The sequence below is a fragment of the Spermophilus citellus genome, assembly GCF_964194105.1.
Source record: "Spermophilus citellus genome assembly, chromosome: 3".
Taxonomy (NCBI): Eukaryota; Metazoa; Chordata; class Mammalia; order Rodentia; family Sciuridae; genus Spermophilus; species Spermophilus citellus.
Genome location: NC_138184.1, coordinates 15,216,754 through 15,238,549, shown reverse-complemented (window position 1 = coordinate 15,238,549; position 21,796 = coordinate 15,216,754). Strand labels below are relative to the sequence as shown.

Here is a 21,796-nt window from a genome sequence, read left to right as displayed (position 1 = left end):
TTAAGTGTTTGCTCCTTGGCCTCTGGCTTTTCCATATTGTTTTAGTTTTTTTCTGCCTTTTCAGGATTTTCCCTTTTCCTTTTTTGGAGGTGCTAGAGATGGAACCCAGGGCCTCCTGCATGCTAGGAAATGCTACCCCAGCCCTGCTTTTCGCTTTGACTCTCCTCTCTATTTGCAGATCTTCATGTTCTTTTCCTCCTATTTTCATTCTCGGTATTTTTCTCTGCATTTTCTTTCTCCTTCTCCTCCTCCTCCTCCTCCTCCTCCTCCTCCTTTTCCTCCTCCTCTTCCTCCTCCTCCTCCTCCTCCTCCTCCTCCTCCCCCTCCTCTCCCCACTCCTCCCCTGCCCCCCACCTCAGGGATTGAGCCCAGGGGCTCCCTACCACTGAGCTACATCCCCAGCTGTCTATTTTTTATTTTGAGACAGGGTCTCACTAAGTTGTCCAAGCTGGTCTCAGACTTGCACTCCTCCTGCCTCAGCCTCTGAGCTGCTGGGATTATAGGCGGGTGCCACTGCTCCCAGCCTGTACTTTCACTTCTTTGTCTGCTCACAGGTGTTGGCGTCCCCCCAGAGGAGCTGACTGTAATCTGGGCATTATTTTTAACCCGAAATGACCTTTTTCAGCATCAATTGCAAGTGACGGGTGCGTATTAGTTCAAAGCCAGCCTCCTCCCCTGGTTTTCTTCGTTATGGAAATTGGATAATAGCATTCAGGAAGTTTTTTTTTTTTTTAATATTTATTTTTCAGTTGTAGATAGACACAATATCTTGATTTTTTTTTTTTTAATGTGGTGCTGAGGACCAAACCCAGTGCAGTGCCTCACACATGCTAGGCGAGCGCTCTGCCACTGAGCCCAACCCAGCCCTTGTTAGGAAGTTTTGAGAAATACTGTGATCCCACTTCGCAGACAATGCTCCTTCTACCTGTTACACTAAGGAAGAAGTTTCTAGCACATGAACTCTGGGGACACGCTCAACCCACAGTGCTCAGTAACTCACACCAATACTTGGGAGCCTTTCGCAGCCAACATTTTAGTGACTCCTAATTCCCTAGCAGGCACTCTTCCTCAGATGTCTCCTTCTCCCCACTGAGGGATGGCCTGTTGAGGTCAGCTGAGAGGTGGGACTTGGGAGCTGTGTGGACTTGGCCACTGGCCAGGATGGATCCAGGCATGCTATACATGGCCTTGCTTAGCCAGCTGACCCTCAGTGAGGTAGTTACTTCTCTGAACAGCAGTCTCAGGAACCTGGGGGGCTGGAGTGTGGACTGCCTTCAGTGCCAAGCTGAGTGCTTTGAGTTTCCTGCCTGCTGTAGTGCGAGGGATCACTGGCCAGCTCTTTTCCTGTGGGTGCTTATCAGTGTGCTTTTCTATGCTGTCACTCAGGTAGCTGGTAGAGGATGGACAGGATAGGTTAGGACAAGACCCAAGGCAGGGAAAACCAGTTGGCAGCCTGCATGCCAGGTAAGTCATGATCACATGCAGAAACTCCTGTTCTGCTTTTGGAGCCAGCAGCAGTGTATTTTGGTAATGATGTAATTGCTATCAGGGTTGAGGGTAGGCTTAATGGTACACACTTGAGTCCAGTTGTTCTAGGCCAGCCTGAACAATACAGTAAGACCTCCTCTCAAAAAAGAAAGAAAAAAGAAAAGAAAGAAAGAAAACTGAGGTGGAGGTGAGGGGTGATAATTTTTGTTCCAGTGTGTCCACTTTTGACTAATATCTGTGGTTTTGTTTACAGATTCCCACTGGAAATCCACTATATGAATCTTATTATAAGCAGGTAAGTTTAGCCGATGTCTCTCTATTGATTGGTTGACTAGTGCCAGGGTGGAACCCAGGGCTCTGCTCATGCTGAGCAGACGCTCTTCCACTGAGCCACACCCCAGTCAACTGACGTCTTTTTAGGTGAATCAGAGAGTGATAGAACTGAAGCACAATCCCAAATTGATGCCCCACTGACGGGCCTTTTTGTCCTTTTCTGTTCTCTGAATTGTTGTGGTGACCTGCTGCTTACTTGTTGCCCATTTGCTACAGAGTCACCTTCACTCTTGGTATCCCACTTCAGGTGGATCCAGCGTACACAGGGAGAGTTGGGGCGAGCGAGGCTGCACTTTTTCTAAAGAAGTCGGGACTCTCAGACATCATCCTTGGGAAGGTAGGTGAAGATGAATAGTGATTTTTGTGGCTGCTCAGAGTCCCCTGATAGATAGAGGCCATTTATCCAGACCCCTGTCCCTGGGGCCCCGCCTCCTGGGCAGTGGCCTGGTTAGTGAGAGTCTCTGGGCACTGGAACTGCTGGATCCAAATGTCTAGACAGCAGCCACCATCTCTATTTAGGTAGTAGACAGAGACCTGGGCACTTTTGGGATCTTGATAGCTTGTGAGTTTATGTTGGGGTGAAATGATGTGATAAGCATTACTGGCTTTGAGGTTGAGTGGACCCCAGTTTCTCCAGGCCCTGCCACCAACTGGCTGTGTGCTCATGGGCAGAGGTTACCTCTCCTGCAGTGCCAGGCATGGTCACCCCCACCTTGCAAGGCTATTGGTTTGGAAGGCCTACAGCAGATGGGTGGTGGTGGCTCTCGTTTCTGTTTACACATGCCATGATTAGCCATGGACATTTTTGTATTTCCACAGATTTGGGACTTGGCCGACCCAGAAGGTAAAGGGTTCTTGGACAAACAGGTATATACCCGAACACTCAGAGCAAGGGGAGGGACTGGGCCAGTGCCCCCTAGGCTGGGTGACCTCCGAACTTCCTTCCATGGACATTTCTGCACTGTCAAGGGTTGTTAGACCAAAGCACAGCTAGCAAAGTTAAAGTGGGAAGTTTTCCCTTTGAAAGGAAGGTCTTCTAAGGCTGGGCTCAGTGGCAGAGCGCTTGCATAGCATGTGTGAGGCCCTGGGTTCGATCCTCAGCACCACATAAAAATAAATAAAAATAAAGGCATTGTGTTCATCTACAACTACAAAAAAACTGAAAAAAAGAAAGGAAGGTCTTCTAAATACTTGGTGCCATCTCTCTTGGTCAGAATATCTTTTAATGTTTTGTGACCTTATCAGTGATTAAAATATTTTTAAGACTCTTGGGGCTGGGGTTGTGGCTCAGTGGCAAAGCACTTGTCTAGCATGTATGAGGCACTGGGTTCTATCCTCAGCACCATATATAAGTAAATAAAGAATAAAGGTATATCACAACTAAAAAATATTTTTAAAAAAAAGACCTTTTATTGGGCTGGAGTTGTGATTCAGTGGTAGAGTGCTAGAAGGCACTGGGTTTGATCCTTAGCACCACCAAAAAAAATAAAATAAAGATGTTGTGTCCACCTAAAATAAAATTTAAAAAAAAAAGACTTTTTATTTTGAAATAACTTTAGATTTTTGTAAAAGTTACAAAAATAGTTTGGAGGGTTCCTGTGTATCTTTCACAGCTCTCCCCCAGGGATGGCGTCTCCTATAACCATGGCATGGCAGTGAAAGCCAGGCAACTGAAGCTCGTCAGCGGAGTTCCTCAGCAGTCTTGCTTTGGTTGTGGTTTGTAGTTCTTCTTTTTTTTTTTTTTTTTAATATTTTTATTAGTCGTTCATGGATCTTTATTTTATTTACTTATTTATATGTGGTGCTGAGAATCGAACCCAGGGCCTCACCCATGCTAGGCAAGCGCTCTTCCACTGAGCCACAACCCCAGCCCCGTGGTTTGTAGTTCTGAGAAGTCTTATCTCACACACAGATCTGTGTAACCACCACCACCAGCACCACCCCACATCAGGATACAGAACAGTTCTGGCACCCAAAGACTTCCTAGTACTGTCCCCTTGGCCTTCACACTGTAACCTCTGGCAGGCACTGGGCTATTCTTCATCACAATGATTTCATCATTTTAAGAATGTTTTATAAATGGAAAAATCCTTTTTTTTTTTCCTTCTCCTTTTTGTGGTGCTGAGGATTGAACACAGACAAATGGGATTTTTCATTACTGTACTTGAACGTAATTTGAAGTGGTTTTAGATGTAAGTTAAGTTAGTTGCCCTTTCTACAAACTGTATTTGAAGATCCATTGTTGCTGGGTTCCAGGGCCCATGCTCCAGCCCATCCAGAAGACATGTTCCACTCGACCATCACTAGACGAATACCTCTCTGCATGTTATAGGTGCTGAGAATTCTTGTGCAAAAGGAACCTGTCCCCTTGCCTTAGGGCAATTCCTCTAAATTTACTTCTGTCCCCCTTTCTCATCACCCCTCTGTGGCACTGTGCATTATATAAGGGCTTCTGGGGACATCAGCCTGAGAAAGGCAGATCTGTTGCCTCTTTGAAGACACCTTTAGAATAGTCACTGTGTTCATAGCTTTAAAACAGACCATTTAAAACAAAAAACAAAAAGAAGTAGGTAATGCCCAGAAAGGCCACTAAGCCAGTGGTGTGGCTGGTTCTGGGTGAGGTGGTGAGTGGGGAGGGCTGATGACCTAGTTCAGGTCTCTGTCCCGGTGTGTGAGGCGAAGTTCACGTCAGGTCTCTGGGGGTGAGTGCGAGATGCTCATTCATTAGGGCCAAGGGGTCATGGTGAATTGTGAATATAAACTCCTAAGCAACTGGGTCTACTTCAGACTGCTTGTTTTAATATTAATATTTCTTTACTTATTTATTTTTGTGGTGCTGGGGGTGGAACTCAGGGCCTTGCACATCCTGGGCCAGCACTTTCCCCTGAGCCGTGTCCCAGCAGCACACACATATTTGATCCCTCATTTGCTGTCTTAAGCATTTTAATTGGTTGCTTCATATGATATAGCAATACCTAAATGCTAGGAGCTCTTTTTATTAAAAAATAATATGTTTATTTGAAATTTCATGGTGTTCTGGACACATGGGTATGGGCCAGTGTTAGCATACACATTCCGTGGGTCCCCAGGTGAGTCCCTTCAGCTTTGGCACAGTGTTCATTGTGGAAGTCAAATCTCTCTTTCCCTGAAACCTGTTGGTGGAGACAGCTGTTCCCTGCCATCCCTGGCCTTGTGGTGTTGACGCCTCCCCTTTTTTGGGTTCGCAGGGTTTCTATGTTGCACTGAGACTGGTGGCCTGTGCACAGAGTGGCCATGAAGTCACCTTGAGCAATCTGAGTCTGAGCATGCCGCCGCCTAAATTCGTGAGTGTCAAAAACCTTCTCGTTCATTGTGTCCAGTGCCACCTACACATGTGTGTACACACATAGCTCCCACTTCCTCACACTTTCCTTTTCCTATTGAATGAAATTCACATAATATAAAATTCACTATCTTAAAGTACCCAGTTCTGTGATATATAGAACATTCACAGTGTCATCCAGCCATCACCTTTGTCTAGTTCCAGAGCATTTCTACCATCCCAAAAGGAGACCCATTAGTACTCACTCCCCCCCCACCCCCACCTGCAGCCACCCTCTGGTGTCTCTCTCTGGATTCCCCTGCTCTGGGCATTTCAATAAATAAAGCCACACAGCATGTGGCCTTTTGTGTCTGGCTTCTTTCACGCAGCACAGGTCCCTCTATGCAGGTCAGTGCTCCACTGTTTCCTGTGGCTGAATACTATTCTGTTGTGTGGATGGACCACATTTTCTTTCTTCTTCTGTCCATTGGTGGACATTTGGGTGTTGCCACCTTTTGGCTGTTGTGAATGACGCTCTGTGAACATTTACTGACAAAGATTTGTTTGAACACCTGTTTTCACTCCTTTTGGATCTCCACCTGGAAGTGGGGTTGTGGGTCATGGGGTCATTCTGTGTCTGACTTTTTGAGGTCTTCCTCTGTTTTGAAAGCTCTTTGAAATACGGATCCTTTTCAGTCCTCTCTTCCTGCTGTAGTTTAATTCTGTGCTAGCCACAAGGGAATGTTTCTGTTTGTCCTCAGCACGACACCAGCAGCCCTCTGATGGTCACGCCGCCTTCTGCAGAGGCCCCCTGGGCTGTGAGGGTAAGTGAACAGGAGTGGCTCCTTGGCTGTCCTTGGCATGGAGTTGCTCTAGCCATTCGTGGTGTTATTCCAACCATTTAGTAGGACCAGTGTGTCACCTGTTCTGTCTTAGTTCGAGTGGCCACAGGATGTGGGTGAAATACCTTTTCAAATGAAAATCTTTTTCACTGTCATTGGGAGTTGCCTACCGGGGTAAACAGCTGAGTTTCAGAAGTGGAATTTGTAAGAGCCGTTAGTGAGGGTTGGGGATGTGGCTCAAGCGGTAGCGCGCTGGCCTGGCATGCGTACGGCCCAGGTTCGATCCTCAGCACCACATACCAACAAAGATGTTGTGTCTGCCGAAAACTAAAAAAATAAATATTAAAAAATTCTCTCTCTCTCTCACTCACTCTCTCTCTCTCTCTCACTCTCTCTTTAACAACAAAAAGCCGTTAGTGACGGCTGGGCATGGTGGTGCGCCTGTATTCCCAGCTGCTTGGGAGGATGAGGCGGGAGGGTCTCTTGCGCCCAGGAGTTCAAGGCCAGTCTGAGCAACATACGGAGACCCCATCTCATTAAAATTAAAAAATAAGGGTCTGTAGTTACAATCCTTTATTCTTAGATCCCATTCTGTAATTTTGCCTCTTGTGTTAGTTAATATGAATACAAGAGAAAGCTGAGACCTTGCTTGTGTCTACGACCCCAAATGCATCTGGTTTATTCTCGGCCAGTTGTCACCATGCCACTCTTCCCTTTGAGGCTCTCATTGCTTTCTGACAGCTGCTCTCTCAGCACATAAAATATTATTTTTAAAGACAGGATGTGTACACACATAGCTCCCACTTCCTCATATCTTCTAATAAGCACAGAATTTCTCCTAAGGGACATGAGCACGGGGTGAGGACACATGCTCCCTCACATGAGGCTTCCCCCTCCACTCCTCCTTGAGTCTGACTTTTTTCTTTTTTCTTTTGTGGTGCTGGGGATGGAACCCAGGGTCTCACACATGCTAGGCCAGTGTCCTACCACTGAGCACCACCCCCAGTCCCAAATTTTCTCACCTTGCAATAAATTAAAGATAAACCTCCCCTGTGCCCCAAGCATTTTAGTCCCATTTGTACATGATCAGTTTGTTCCCTTCTTGGAAAGATAATGGAACGGGTTGGGATCAGGGCAGGGACAGGGTAGGAAGAGGTTCGTGTGTCCAAGGACTCTGAAGTGGCTTCCTCTGTAATCTAGTAAGCACTTGGCCCGCGGTGATAGCACTTCTGGTGGGTTTTCCTCTCTGGGGAGTCCAGGCTTTGAAAGTGAGCTGCTTTGACACAAGACACAGCGCCCGCGAGATCTCATTCTTTGAAATGTTGCAGCTCTGCTCCCTCATGGGTTATGTTCAGGCCTCTGTGCAAGAGCTGGCAGCTGTAGGGTCCTGGAGGCCTGACAGAGGAGCCAGGGCGGGAGGGACCGGGTGCTGTGACCAGGTGGACTATTGTAAAGAGTGTACATTCCATTCAAGGTGCAGTGAGCAGATGGATCTAAGGGTCAAGTATTTGTTCCCAACACGAGCATTCCTGGGCTTCCTGAGCCCCTGAGCCAGCAAGTGTGATGGCTGAGAGAATCCAGACACTAGGGACGGGCACGGAGTGCTGGCTCTCCAAGTACAGCTGGTAGTGTGCGCCGTGTCTGTGTGTACACTTTCTTGTATTATCGATGGTGCTTTTTTTCTTTAAAAGATTTATTTTTCAGTTTATTATTTCTTGCAGTGCTGAGGATTGAACCTAGGGCTTTTACGTGCTAGTCAAGTGTTCTACCACTGAACCACATCCCCACCCCTAAAATTTTTTTTTTAATTGTATAATACAGCATAAATTTAATGTCAGATGGCATAAAACCTACATGCCTGTAAGAGTACAGCAGTGAAGATGCTTTCATGTTGCTGTGTGGCCATCGCCACTGTCCATCTCCTGTACCGTCTCATCTTCCCCATCAGATACCAGTGCCTTCTTCCATCCAGTGCCTCGTAACCACCCCTCTGCTTTCTGTGAATTTCACTAGACTATACCTCCAGTGAGAGGAATAAGACAGTGTTGGTCCTATGACTGGCTTCTTTAACTCAGGATCATGTCCTCAGGGTTTGCCCATGTCATATCATCTCAGAATGTCACTACAGGGTGTCGGTGGACACTTGTTAAGGGTGGGTTCTTGGTGGCCCTGTAGCTCCTGCATGTGGTCAGAATGAGAGGGGAGCAGGCTGCTCTTTCTTGTTCCACTTTATGGGGCCTTTATTTCCCTCAGAGAGGAGACTGGAATTCAGTGTTCAGACCCTTCTTGCCAGCAGTCCCTTCTGTGCTGCCTGCATTTTAACGTTTATTTTTCTTGGGGTGCTGTGGATAGAACCCACAGCTTCCCACGTGCTAGGCAAGAAGAACCCGACCATGAAGCTGCATCCCCAGCCCGATGCTTGACTGTTAGAGAGAACTCCTATGTTTACAGTTGAAGTTGATCATTATTTGCTCAGAAACTAAAATCTGTTTTTGTCCTTCCTGGCCTGGGGGCTTCTTACAGGTGGGTGGGAGGGCTCGTCTTTTTCTCCCATGTCCAGGCGCCCTCACGTGTGCTCAGGCAGCCCCTGGGGCAGAGCAAGATCCTGGCCAGCTGCTCTGTCCTGTTGACATTGCCCCTGGGCCCCAGGTTGCCAGAGAGCTGTTTCCATTAAGGCCTGAATTCACTTTGGACCCCCAGGGGCCCAGTATGCACTAAGATCCTAGAGCACCGTTAGCTAAGGGCCATGGTGGGTCCATGACCATTTTCCTTCGGCCTTGGGTCAGAGTTGGATTGGGATACACAGGCACCCTCATGGACTCTCGTGGTTTCTTTCTTTCCAACTAGGTGGAGGAAAAGGCGAAGTTTGATGGCATCTTTGAAAGCCTGTTACCTATCAATGGTTTGCTGTCTGGAGACAAGGTCAAGCCAGTCCTCATGAACTCAAAGCTACCTCTTGATGTCCTGGGCAGGGTAAGTGGGCACGGGTTGGTTTTCCACATTCTTCACTGCTGCTGTTTTGGTTGTTACCATTCTCCCTCTCTTGGGTACTTGCAGCTCCTCTGTGTACCATTGGAGCTGACTGGGGATGGAGAACCTCCCACACTCGGGCTGGCTCAGGGCCTGTCACAGGTGCACCTAGCTCATGAGGAAGATGATGGAATCCTCCCATTTCATGGATGGGGAGGCAGGCTCAGAAGTGAAATTGCTGCCTACAGGGCAGGTATAGAGCTGGGCCTCTGCCCAGTGCTGCCCCCTTTCCATTGTGCTGTGTGGGCATGTTCACCTTTTTTTTTTTTTTTTTTTTTTTTTTTGTGGTGCTGGGGCTTGAACCCAGGGCCTTTTACATGCGATGCAAGCACTCTACCAGCTGAGCTATATCCCCAACCCCCATCTTTTCTATTTTTAATTACTTTTTTTTTACCTGTCAAGCTTAAGGTTAATGTACTTTCTTTCTTTTTTAGTATTTTTTATAATAGATGGACACAATACCTTTATTTTTATGTGGTGCTGAGGATCGAACCCAGTGCCTCACACATGCTAGGCAAGTACTATAGCTCCAGCCCAAGGTAAAGGTACTTTCAACTCTGTTGCAAATTTAGGAAAAATTTTAGACCTTCCTTTTTTTTTTAAAAAAGGCTCACTTTTGGACTAGGGTTGTAGCTCAGTGGTAGAGTGCTTGCCTTGCACGCATGAATCCCTGGGTTTGAACCTCAGAACCACATTAAAAAAATAAATAAAAATAAAAGATATTTTTAAAAAATTTATTTAAAAAAAGGCTCACTTTTGGTCCTATTTAATACACATTTTGGAGGGGATACGGTTTCCTATTCCAGGATGGTTTCCCTCTAACAAAATTAGAGTTGTAGCCTGTGGGTTTTCTCTGTGCACAAAACTTGGTTCTCTGGACTCAGAAAAGACCACTGTTAGTGTTGTCGTCTCTGGATGGGATCTCTGCAGTAGTGTCGGGGAGAGAGGTCCATGTAGGTCCTGCTGTGCCAGCCCATCCCAGGTGTGCCTCCTCTGGGTCTCGTTCCTGACCTTCAGCAGAGCTGTGGGGAACGGCTCCCCCGAATCACCTAAAAACACATACAGTCTCCAAAGCAGGTTTGTAGGCACCATCCCGGCTTGGGTAGAACCTTTGTTGATACTTTATTTTGAAGCAGGACAGCCAGGGCAGGGGAGGATGAAGGGAGCCCTTCATCCTCACATTGGCCATGGTGTGGATGTGCAGGGCCTTGGTGTAGTGGCCTGTTCTGACGTGGTGTGTGCCTTTATCTGGCAGTCCTTGCAGAATACCCAACTATGGGATGTAATTCCCACTACTGCATCGTCCCTGCTTTGTGCCCATCCCCATGTCATCGTCCCTGCTTTGTGCCTGTCCCCATGCCATCTGGGTCTGATGCAGCCGTCTGTACACTCCCCCTGTGTGCTCGAGTTCACCCGTGCACTGCGTGTGCATTCTCCTGTGGAATATGTGTTCATCTCTGTGTCTGTATGCGTGCTCTGTATGCCCAGGCATTCGAGTGACCATGCATTTGTGCATCTACGTCTGCACGCTTGCATTCCTGCACTCGCTCATTTCAGGTGTCCACATGCATCACTTCATTTAATGAGCATTTTTCAGAGCTTGCTCTGGGCCAAACCTTGTACTGACCACTGGGAAGATAGGAATGAAATGAGAGCCAAGGAGGCCAAATAAATCCACAAAAGAAAGGTTAAATTATTTAAAAAAAAAAAAAAAGGATCCTAACCACTGAGGGCTTAGGACGTGCGGGACCTGCGCTGGTGCTCTGGAAATCATTGAACACTTGCAGCTGCCCTGTTATGGATGGTGGTGCCTCATTTTCCAGATAAGGAAACTGACCTTCAGGGTGATTGATAATCACCCCCAGTCACACAGCAGCAAGGTGTGAAGAGGGGATGAAGTACTGTAGTGGGCAGGGTGGGACAGAGTGAGAAGTATGTCCCAGAGGCCTGCCCTCTCCAGTGGCCCTGCACTGTGCCTGCTGCAGTGGGGCTCCCTGAGGGGAGTGGTGGAGGGGAGGCCTGACTTGCTGAGCAGGGGCAGGGGAGAGGTCTCTGCAAAGAGGTGCCGTAAGATACCCTCTCGGGGCATGGGGACTCAGGCAGACAAGGAGTCAAACAGTCAGGACACATGATAGCTTGGGTGAAGGCACAGAGGCCGGAGGCCGCATGACATACTGGCAAGGGATAGGGTTCTCACTGGGCAATTCTTCCCTTATGGACATTAGGCAAGCTTTGGAGACTTTCTGGTTGTCACACCTGAGTCCAGTGCTTTTGGTCTTGTGGGGATAGAAGCCAAGGATGCTGCCCAGTAGTGCACAAGACTGTTCCCTCCTCAGAGAATGACCCAGCTGCAAAGGTCAGTAGTGCCAGTGTGGGGAATCCCTGGTCTAAGGGGAGAATTGTGGAGCCAGCGAGGCCTACTCAAGTCCTGGCTGCACAACCCAGTCCCCAGAGGTCAAGACGGGGTTGGTCAGAGATGGATAGCAGCTAGGTTGAGAGAGCTGACTGTGGGAGGAGGAGCAAGAATGGGTGTTATTAGCAGGCAGGGCCAGGTGTATGTTCTGCTTAAGACTGGAGGCTCTGCCTCCATGGAACTGGAGAGACCTGTGCCAAGTGTGCAGCAGCAGAAGTGGAGAGGAGGAGTGGATTGAGAGCCCTCTGTGGACTGAAGTCCCCATGACTGAGCACAGGTGAGGGGTGTGCTGACCCATGAAGCAACATGGGTGGACCCTGGGAGTCCACTTTGCTCCAGGCCTATTGCTGCCTGGGTTAGGCATGTGTACAGGTCCTGGAGGGCTGACTTGGCCCAGAAAGGCAACACCTTAATTGTAGCCTTAGATACACAGTCTGGAATCCAGGCCTGTCCACTGTCTTCAGGGGCCAAGTGGCCTGGCGCTCTCCCTAGCTTCTGTCTCTCCATTTAGCCTTGAGGAGAGGAAACGAGACCCCATAGCTACACTAATCTAGTGCCCACAGCCTGCCCAGCCGTGCATTTGGTGGGAGGGGGCTGGGTTGGTGGGAGTGTGCAGGGCTTGTGTTTAGGGCCATAGAGATCAGAGACATCTTTTCCATCTAAGGTTTCTTTGTAAGTCAGTCAAAAAAAAAAAAAAAATCAGGGCTGGGGTTGTGGCTCAGAGGTAGAGCACGCCTCTAGCATACGTGAAGCACTGGGTTCAATCCTCAGCACCATATAAAATAAAGACATTGTGTCCACCTATAACTAAAAAATAAATATCAAAAAAAAATCAGAGGGCTGGGGATGTGGCTCAAGTGGTAGCGCGCTCGCCTGGCATGCGTGCGGCCCGGGTTCGATCCTCAGCACCACATACCAACAAAGATGTTGTGTCCGCCGAGAACTAAAAAATAAATATTAAAAATTCTCTCTCTCTCTCTCTCTCTCCTCTCTCACTCTCTCTTTTAAAAAAAAAATATTTAAAAAAAAAATCAGATTTGTATAACTTTAGCTGGGCATGGTAGTGTACACCTACAATCCCAGCCACTTGGGAGACTGAACAGGGAAGATCACAAGTTCAAGGCCACTCTCAAAATAAAAAGGCCAGTCCCAAAATAAAAAGGGCTGGGGATGTGGCTTAATGGTTAAGCACTCCTGGGTTCAATCCCCAGTATCAAAAAATGAAATAGTCTAGCCTTGGACATGACTGCATCATGAGGCTTGTCAACAAAATGAACACGGTGCAGAAAGGATCTGGGAATGAGTAGTGCCTCATCCGGTGATGGCTTTTCAGAGCCACAGACTGGGTCTTGGATACATTGATGGCCTCGTCCTCACCCATGAGCTCTGTGGATTCAGAATCTGAGTTCTGGTGGGCAGGGCTTGCTGTCACCCAGGACCTTTATCTCCATGTAACCTTCACTGATCTGTCCCCTGCAGGTGTGGGATCTCAGTGACATCGACAAGGACGGACAGCTGGACCGAGATGAGTTTGCTGTGGTAGGCCCCTGCTGTGTCCCTTTCCCATCCTGCTGAGGAAGAACATGTGCACTCACATGGGGGTTTCTGGATTTGATTTTCTTTAATTAAAAAAAAGTGTTTATTTTGCCATAATTCCTGATACATAGAAAAGTTGCAGTAATACAGAGAAACTTCCTCGTCTTCACCCCCATTCTCCAGTGTTACTAGTTTACCATGTTTGTTTTATGTTTCTCCTCCCTCCCATGTATGTCTTATTTAGCTTGTCTAGTTTATTTCTGTTTTACTGGAGGTGAAGTTGCAACATGAGCTTTGGAGAAACACATGGAACCATAGCCACTGCCACCCTCCTCCTCCTCCTCCTCCTCCTCCCCTCCTCTCCTCCTCTCCTCCTCTCCTCCTCCTCCTCTTCTCCTCTCCTCCTCTCCTCCTCTCCTCCTCTCCTCTTCTCCTCCTCCTCCTCTTCTCCTCTTCTCCTCCTCTCCTCCTCTCCTCCTCTCCTCCTCTCCTCCTCCTCTCCTCCTCTCCTCCTCTCCTCCTCCTCCTCTCCTCTCCTCCTCCCCTCCTCTCCTCCTCTCCTCCTCTCCTCCTCCTCTCCTCCTCTCCTCCTCCTCTCCTCCTCTCCTCCTCTCCTCCTCCTCCTCCTCCTCCTCCTCTCCTCCTCTCCTCCTCCTCCTCCTCCTCCTCTCCTCCTCTTCTCCTCCTCCTCCTCCTCCTCCTCTCCTCCTCCTCCTCCTCCTCTCCTCCTCTCCTCCTCCTCTCCTCCTCTCCTCCTCCTCCTCCTCTCCTCCTCCTCTTCCTCTCCTCCTCCTCTCCTCCTCCTCTCCTCCTCTCCTCCTCTTCTCCTCCTCCTCCTCCTTTCCTTCTCCTCATCTCCTCCTCCTCCTCCTCCTCTTCCTCTTCTTCCTCCTCCTCTCCTCCTCCTCCTCTTTCTCCTCTTCTTCCTCTTCCTTTTCCTCTACCTCCTTCCTTCACATCTTTGGCCTTTTTCTGTAATCATGGGATTTATTCACTTACCTCATTAAATCTCAAAAAGTAGTTCCTTGTAGTTAAGGATGATGCTTTAATAGATAGTAATTAAGTCCTACGAAACCAAAAACGAAACAACACTGTGGATTATCTGGGAGTTCCTAAGTAGTAGAAAAACTGAAATACAATACAGGTTGAGGATTCCTTATCCCACATGTTTGGGACCAGATGTGTTTAAATTTCTGTTTGTTTGTTTTTTCAGATTTTGGAATTTTTGCATATACATAATGAGATATCTTGGGGATGGGGTCTGGGTCCAAATGCAGATTTCATCTATGTTTCATATGTACCTTATACATAGCCTAGAGATCATCTTATACCACATTTCTCCTATATTTTTACCATTACCTATCACATGAGGTCAGATGTGGAGTTTTCTACTTGTGGCATCTTGTCAGTGCACAGAAAACTTCAGATTTTGGAGCATTTAGAGTTTCTGATTTTTTTATTAGGACTGTGCAACCTATGTGCCCAACATGCATCCATTGTCCTAGAGATTTTAGATATTTTTAAAATGTGGTTTTACAGTATGCATCTGAATCGAAGCATGATTATTTTTACTTTCTGTGTGTATAAAACCTTTAAAATTTCACACTTTCAGTTAAATTTGAATCATTGTCCAAGAAAATGATAAACTTCAGCCATTCCCTTTCTAATCCCACACACCAGCAGCTCTCAGTCAGGGTTTCTCTCTAGTGTGGGAAGCTCGGTTCTTCCTTTCCACCTTGAGCATGCCCACGGGTCACCTTGAGCATGCCTGTGGGTCACCTTGAGCATGCCCGCGGGTCTCTGACATGCTGTTGTTTTCACTGGCTGTCTGTTACCGTCTGGTGGTATAGGGGATCACATTAAAACTTCCTCGTCTTGGCCATATGTCCTGCAGTCACACCACTGTCCTTCTCTATAACTGTCTTCTCCTTCCTGACTGAACTGAAGCTCTGTCCCCATTACATGCTAACCTCCCATTCCTCCTCCCTGCAGCCCCTCACATACTTGACTATGTCTGATTAACAGTGTCCACGTCACTGAACAACCCACCCAGAGTGCATGTGGGCACCAGGTGCACACACTTCCCTGCCAGCCTCCCAGGTTCTGAGTTCCCGCTTTGGTTTTGTTTTGATTTTTTCTCATTATTTCAGTCAGGGCTGCTGTTGATCTGTCAGTGGGTCACAGAATCCTATTATTTTGTTTCCTTGTGTCACCAGCTGTTTTTAACATTTTATGGTTTTTAAGTGGTCACAAATCTTGACTTCTTCATTTACGTTCTCTGCAGTGTTTTGAAGAAGGGCAGGTTGTGATATTCATTTGTCACATTTAAAAATAGAATTTAAAATCCTCGATTTAGACATGTTTATCTTCCCACCTTCCTGGGGCACTAGGGCTCCTGGCCTTGGCATCACACACCCTTTGGTGCCCTTTTCTGTGTCTCCTGAGTATTTGAAGTACAGGCAGTTCTCATGGTGTCTTTAGACTTCCAAATCCCTGTACTCTGGAAGTCAGGAGCCCTGCAGTTGGTGGCCTGTCTGAGTGGTGAAGGGACCTGCAGTGGTCCCCCCTTACCTAAACTGCAGGTAGTTCTGAACTGGATATGCACCATGTTTTTTTCTATATATGAAAAAGTTCAGTTTGTAAATTAGGCACAGTAAGATTAATAACAATAAATTACAACAATATATTGTTATAAAAGTTGCATGAATATGGCCTTTTTTTTCCTGGAATTTTCCATGTAATGTTTTTGGATCACAGGTAACTGAACTCTCAGAATATAAAACTACATGGGCTGGGGATATGGCTCAAGCTGTAGCGTGCTTGCCTGGCATGCATGCGGCCTGGGTTCGATCCTCAGCACCACATACCAACAAAGATGTTGTGTCCACAAAAACTAAAAATAATAAATATTAAAAAAAAAAAGAATATAAAACTACAGATAAGGGGGAACTGCTGTACATAGAGTCTGGCCTGACTGGATTCGCTTTGTGCTCATTTCAGTCTTGTGCAATTAGATGTTCTGTGAACTTATGTATGGGAAGGTAACTCATCAGAAAAGGTTGACTTTTTTTTTTAAACTCTGGTCAGCTGGAAAGCATCCTCACAGACTGTCTGTTACATCCCTACAGCCCCTGGAAGGGTGGCCCTTCTCCTGTCCTCTGTAGCCTCCATCCTTCCCCATTGTCTCACTGGTTCTTGTTTGTGCCCACAGGCCATGCACCTAGTATACCGGGCCCTTGAGAAAGAGCCAGTGCCCTCTGTCTTGCCCCCGTCACTCATCCCACCGTCCAAGAGAAAGAAGACGGTGTTCCCCGGTGCCGTACCTGTCCTGCCCGCCAGCCCCCCACCCAAAGATAGCCTTCGCTCCACACCCTCCCACGGCAGCGTCAGCAGCCTGAACAGCACAGGGAGCTTGTCTCCCAAGCACAGCATCAAACAAACACAGGTATGGCTGAGCCCTTTGAGGTTGTGGTCGTTCTGAGCAGAATGTACTATTTCTTGGGAGCAAGTGAAATTTATTATTAAATGTTGTTGTTACTTTTGTTTGTTTGTTTCTTAGGGGGTTGCCAGGGATTGAGCTCAGGGACTCTCGACCATGAGCCACATCCCCAGCCCTATTTTATATTTTATTTAGAGACAGGGTTTCACTGAGTTGCTTAGTGCCTCACTTGTTGAGGATGGCTTTGAACTCATGATCCTCCTGCCTCAACCTCTTGAGCAAGCTGCTGGGATTACAGGCGTGCACCACTGTGCCCAGCTGATGAAGTTTGGTTTTTTTTTTTTTTTTTTTTAAATACTGTAGGGATTCAGAATTAACTTTCTTATTCACTTGAACTTCAGTAGTCATCTCTTGGTATCCATGGGGGATTGATTCCAGGCTCCCCAGAGGATGCTCAAGTTCCCTATATAATAAATATTAATACCTTTTCAGATGAGAATCTTTTTCACTGTAATTGGGAGTTGCCTGCTAGAGCAAACAACTGTTTCAAAAGTGGGGTTCTTTTTGTTTGTTTGTTGTGTTTTTAGTTGTTGTTGGCCCTTTATTTTATTCATTTATGTGCATGTGGTGCTGGGAATCAAACCCAGTGCCTCACACATGCTAGGCAAGTGCTCCACCATGGAGCCACAGCCCAGCTCCAGCAGTGGGATTCTTAAAAGCTGTAGGTGGAGCCAGGCATGGTGGTGCCTGTGCTCCCAGCTACTGGGGAGACTGAGGCAGGAGGATTGGGAGTTTGAGGCCTGCCTGGGCAATGTAGCAAAACCCTGTCTCAAAACAAACCACCCAAAATTAGAGGTTTCTTGTTTTGGCAAATGTAACTGCTCAGTGGGCTCTGAATAGAAGGGCACCTTTGAGATTGTCTGAAACATGCAAAAAAGAGAATGAGTTTAGTCTGGAATCATGTTTCTTTTCCAGCCTCATTTGTTCTTTCAAAGAAAAAGTAATGACAAGCAGGTGGCCAGACACCATCCCACACAGCTACCGCATATGGCTAAGGACAGTGAGATGGCGTAGTCAGACAGCGTTTTCTCTTGCTTGTGATGAACTTGTTAAGTATTCAGCTCAGGAGGCTCATTGCCAAGGAGCTGGGGGGATGCAGCATTGTCCCCAGAGATTAATGAGGCTTCGAAGAGAGCTGAAGGGGCTCCGTCACGGGGGCTCACCAGCTCTCCTCACTGCCCCGGCTGGTGGAGGTGGAGGGACAGGACGCGGCCGCTGCTGGCTGTTAACGAGCCCAGAGTCCTGATGGCCCGTTAGCTCCCCAGCCATGCCTGGGTGCAGGAAGCCACCCATGAAATTGTGCGTGAACCAAATTGTCGAGGAAGCCATTAGGTAGGAAAGCCTGGCATTGGGAACTTGCAGTTGCAGCCTTGCTGGTTTGAGAAGGCCCAATGCATGTGGCCTCCTGCTTAGCTCCATCAGAGGTTCTGCATGCACCAGAGATGGCCGTGACCCATTAAGAACTAAACAGCCTACTTACCCCTACCCCATTCTGTTTTTTGTGTAGAAGCTTCTATCGAATCCTTTTGATCTGTTCCATTATAAATAAAGCAAGCACGGGCTCCTTTCTTTGTTAGAAGCTGTACCCCTCTGGTCAGCTTAGCCCATTGCTGCTCCAACTCTGAAAACTTAATTCCTGGTCTCTTGTGTTTATTTTTTCGTACCCTTTTCTTTGCTTTTATTTCTCAGCCAGCCCATTCCTCTGATGGGCACCCTTTCCCTTGCCCACACGGAACGTGAGCGAGACCCCGGTGCATCCTGAGTGTCTTGAGGTTGTCACAGGGAACATGGATGATAAGCAAGTCAGTGGCCCAAGGAAGGCCCAACAGCCTTGAGAAGGCAGGGCAGGGCCCAGCTTGGGAGTGCTAGGGGCAGGGTGAAAGTGATCCTGTGGATGAGTCAGCTGGAAGGCCACCAACGAGGTGACGGCAGAGCTGAACCTGACAGGAAGCCATCAGAGGACCAGCCTGTCTGAAGCTCTGAGTTGGGAGCACCTAGTGTGTTCTAGAAACAGGTGAAGGCAGGAGTCGGATGAGCCAGCGCAGGGACGGGGGGTCGGAGTGAGGTTGAGGGGGCCATTTAGCACTTGCGTGAAGTGTTTTCCAAGACAGCCTAGCACCTTGCATCTGCAGAATTCCTTCCAAGAGTTCTTGCTAAGTATACATTTTGTCTTCCTGGCCAGGAAGCAAGTGGAGCTGAACTCACCTGCTGGCCCAGGCAAACCAGCCTCCCTGGTCACCCCACAGTTGTCCCCAGGTCATGGGGGCATGCTGCCAACCCCAGCTGGGCCAGTTTTACCAGTGGCCTCTGTGTGGGTAGGTGGGAGGGTACCTCCCCTCCTGCAAGGACAGGGGCAACTGGTGGAATCACAGTCAGTAAAATGGACATTTCCGGGGAACCCCCAATTGACATATGCCCCCCTTCTCATCCTCCGGCCCATGACTCTGTCCAGAGTACCCCAGGGGCTTCCCAGCTCTGCCCTCTGACCAGGTTGGGGCGAAACTTCTTTCATCCATCAGGGACTGTTCTCCTTTGTTTAGGTTCTGTCACTGTTGAACCAGCTTGAAATCCCTGCTTTTTCTAGGGACACACAGCTTCAAGGAGATGGCTGTCCCATGTTGTTGGGTTTGTAACCACATTGGCATCAGAGTCTTGCCACTGGTGTGCCCCAAGGCCCCAGAAGGCAGGCAGCAAGTTCATTTTGTTGGTACAGCAAATACTGGGACTCTTGCCATCCCAGAGTTGTAATTTCTTAGGACCTGTGGGACATCCACTGTCAATATAGCCTGTCGGTCTCATCGTCACCTCTGGGGATCTCTGGCTTCTGAGATGAGTTTGCTCTAGCCACTTAACATTAGTCCACTTCCTGTTGTTGTAACTGAATCCTACACACTGAGCGGTTTATAAACAGAAGAAGCTTATTTGGCACACAGAATAAAGATGGAGCCTGAGAAGGCCATCATGAGGGTGCACGGTAGCACGGGAGGGCATTACTTGGTGAGGCAGAGCAAGCCTGCTAGAGAGAACTCACTTTTATAGCAAAGCCACTCCCAAGAGAACCCAGTAATCCATACACGAATGTGTCTGTCCATTGTGTGGTCATCCTTTCCCGTGGCTGTGACAGAATACCTGAGATAATCAACTTTTAAAGGGGTTTTAGTTTGGCTCACAGTTTCAGAGAATTCAGTTTATGGCTCTTCATCACATCCGTCTTTGAGGGGCGTTGGAGATCTAAATTATAGCACCTTTCATGAGAGCAGATCCCTTACTACCCAGTCACCTCTGGTCCCACCTCTCAACACAGTAGCACTGGGAACCAAGTCCCCAGCATGGTGTTCTGGAACACATTTAAACCATAGCCAGCCCTTTTGTCACTAAGTTTCTTTTACGTACAGGTTGGTTGGTTGTGGTTGATTGGTTGGTTTGGTGGAGATTGAACCCAGGGGTGTTATACCACTGAGCTGCATCCTAGCCCCTTTTTTATGAATTTCGAGACAGGGTCTTGCTAAGTTGCTGAGGCTGACCTGGAATTTGCAGTCCTCCTGCCTCAGCTTTCCAGGTCTCTGGGATTACAGATGTGTGTCACCATGCCCATATTATGTGCATCTTCATGGCCACCCCAACTGCTCCACAACAGACCCAAGGCGGCATCCACAGTTTACCTGGTAAAATGCCCCAAGTACAACCTCAGTCTGTCTTACCATCTGAACTCTCACTGTTTAAATCAGGTCCATAGATTTTGATAGTTTTTGGTAAATTCCTTCCTATTAAATTATTCTACCCTCTACCTGAAACCCCAGGACTGAAGCCATCGGGGTAACATGGTGTGCTTTGCTTCCTGAGCTTGCTCTCCCAGTTCCCAATGCTCACGAAAGCATGGTGGCAGAGTTGGATGGTGAGGGTCCTGTTCATAAGAGGATGAGCTCAGCCTTGGTTCCCAGTGTCGGATACAAAGTCTTTCTCCTCCGTGATACTTCCTAACATCCTTGGGTTGTCCACGCACTTTGAGAACCCCCTCTTGTTTTTAGTGGGATGTGTATTTGTTTTTATGTATTTATTTTCATGAAGAGGTATTCAGTGTGATATTTATGGTGCAGTGTGCACTGATCAAATCCAGCCACCCTTTCCCACCCCCCTGTTTCCTCACTACCCAGTCACTTCTGGTGAACTTGAGCAGTTGGCATGAGAGGCCCCACCTCTCAACACAGTAGCACTGGGAGCCAAGTCCCCACCATGGTGTTCTGGAACACATTAAACCTGCTGCTGTTTCCTGCAGCCGAGGAGTCACTGTTCTGTTTTCATGTTGACTTTTGTTAGCTTTTGCATCCTCTAAACCAAAAGAAGCGGCTCTGACTGGCGGCTCAGGCATCGGCTGGCAGTTTCTTCTAAGAACCAAGCGCTGGGCACCTTTCTGATCTGTCCCTACAGCAGCAGTGTGTCCTTTAGCCTGCGTTTCCAGTCCTTTTCCTCCTCCCCTGGACAGTCTGGTGGGGTGCTGGTTCTCATTGCTGTTGCCGTATAATTGAAGGGCAGTTGGTAGAGGGTTTGCCTCCGTGGGGCCGGGCTGGAACCCAGAGCCCCACAGGCCAAGGCATCACCCGCTCTTCGTGGGCCAGCCTCCAGCCCAGGTATCACCTGCAGCCAGCCTCTCCTTCTCTGTGGGTTCTGCATTCAACAACCACAATCAAAAACAGAGGGCTGGGGAAGTAGCTCAGTTGGTAGAGGGCCTGCCTCGTGTGCAAAGGCCCTGGGTTCATCCCTAGCACCACCAAAAAAAAAAAAAAGAAAAAAATTTTTCAGAAAAAGAAAAATTGTGTCTAACTGAGCAAGCACAGACTCTGGTTTTCTTCCACTGTTTCCTAAAACATGCAGCATGATGACTGTGAGGTGCCACTTACATAGTATTGAGTGTGGCTTTGAACTTGTGGAAGAAGTGTGAGGTTACACCAGGATGTTGTGCTGTTGTATATGGGAGACTGAGCAGCTGCAGGTTGTGTGTCCTTGGTTCTGAGCCAGTCCTCCTCAGGTACAGAGGGATGTTTCTAAAATCAAGGGCAGAGATGCTGTGAGCCCGACATAAAAAGATGGTCTAAGGTGTGAGGTGACATGTCCCTGGGAGGAGCCTGCTTCCAAGTGCTCTTCCTGAGGGCCCTGGAAGCTTCAGTCGGGAGGTTGGCCCTGGCGGAAGTTAATTTTCTTAAGCAGAACTTGAGCAGTTGGCATGAGAGGCCCCACGTGCAGCAGGGCTCAGCCCCAGGGCTGTCATCCGTCTTCAGAACAGACCTCCGAGACAGCACAGGTGCTGGGGTCTGGTGTTCGGCCCCTGTGCTTGTCTGGGGCCCAGCGTCTCCTCA

General features: G+C 48.1%; 1 protein-coding gene across 12 annotated transcripts in view; it reads left to right on the top strand.

The window, feature by feature from the left end:
- Window positions 1-21,796, top strand: part of EPS15L1 (epidermal growth factor receptor pathway substrate 15 like 1) — a 99,837-nt gene that overhangs the window by 24,432 nt on the left and 53,609 nt on the right. For 11 of the 12 annotated variants that reach the window (XM_081287076.1, XM_081287074.1, XM_081287070.1 and 8 more), the window contains exons 2-9: window positions 1,742-1,783; window positions 2,069-2,158; window positions 2,641-2,688; window positions 5,049-5,144; window positions 5,884-5,946; window positions 8,812-8,937; window positions 12,887-12,946; window positions 16,155-16,388. In XM_081287076.1, coding sequence (XP_081143202.1) covers window positions 1,742-1,783; window positions 2,069-2,158; window positions 2,641-2,688; window positions 5,049-5,144; window positions 5,884-5,946; window positions 8,812-8,937; window positions 12,887-12,946; window positions 16,155-16,388 — 759 coding nt within the window. Of the gene's footprint in view, window positions 1-1,741; window positions 1,784-2,068; window positions 2,159-2,640; window positions 2,689-5,048; window positions 5,145-5,883; window positions 5,947-8,811; window positions 8,938-9,041; window positions 9,188-12,886; window positions 12,947-16,154; window positions 16,389-21,796 lie in introns of those variants that run through there. The other variant, XM_081287071.1, reaches the window with a different exon arrangement.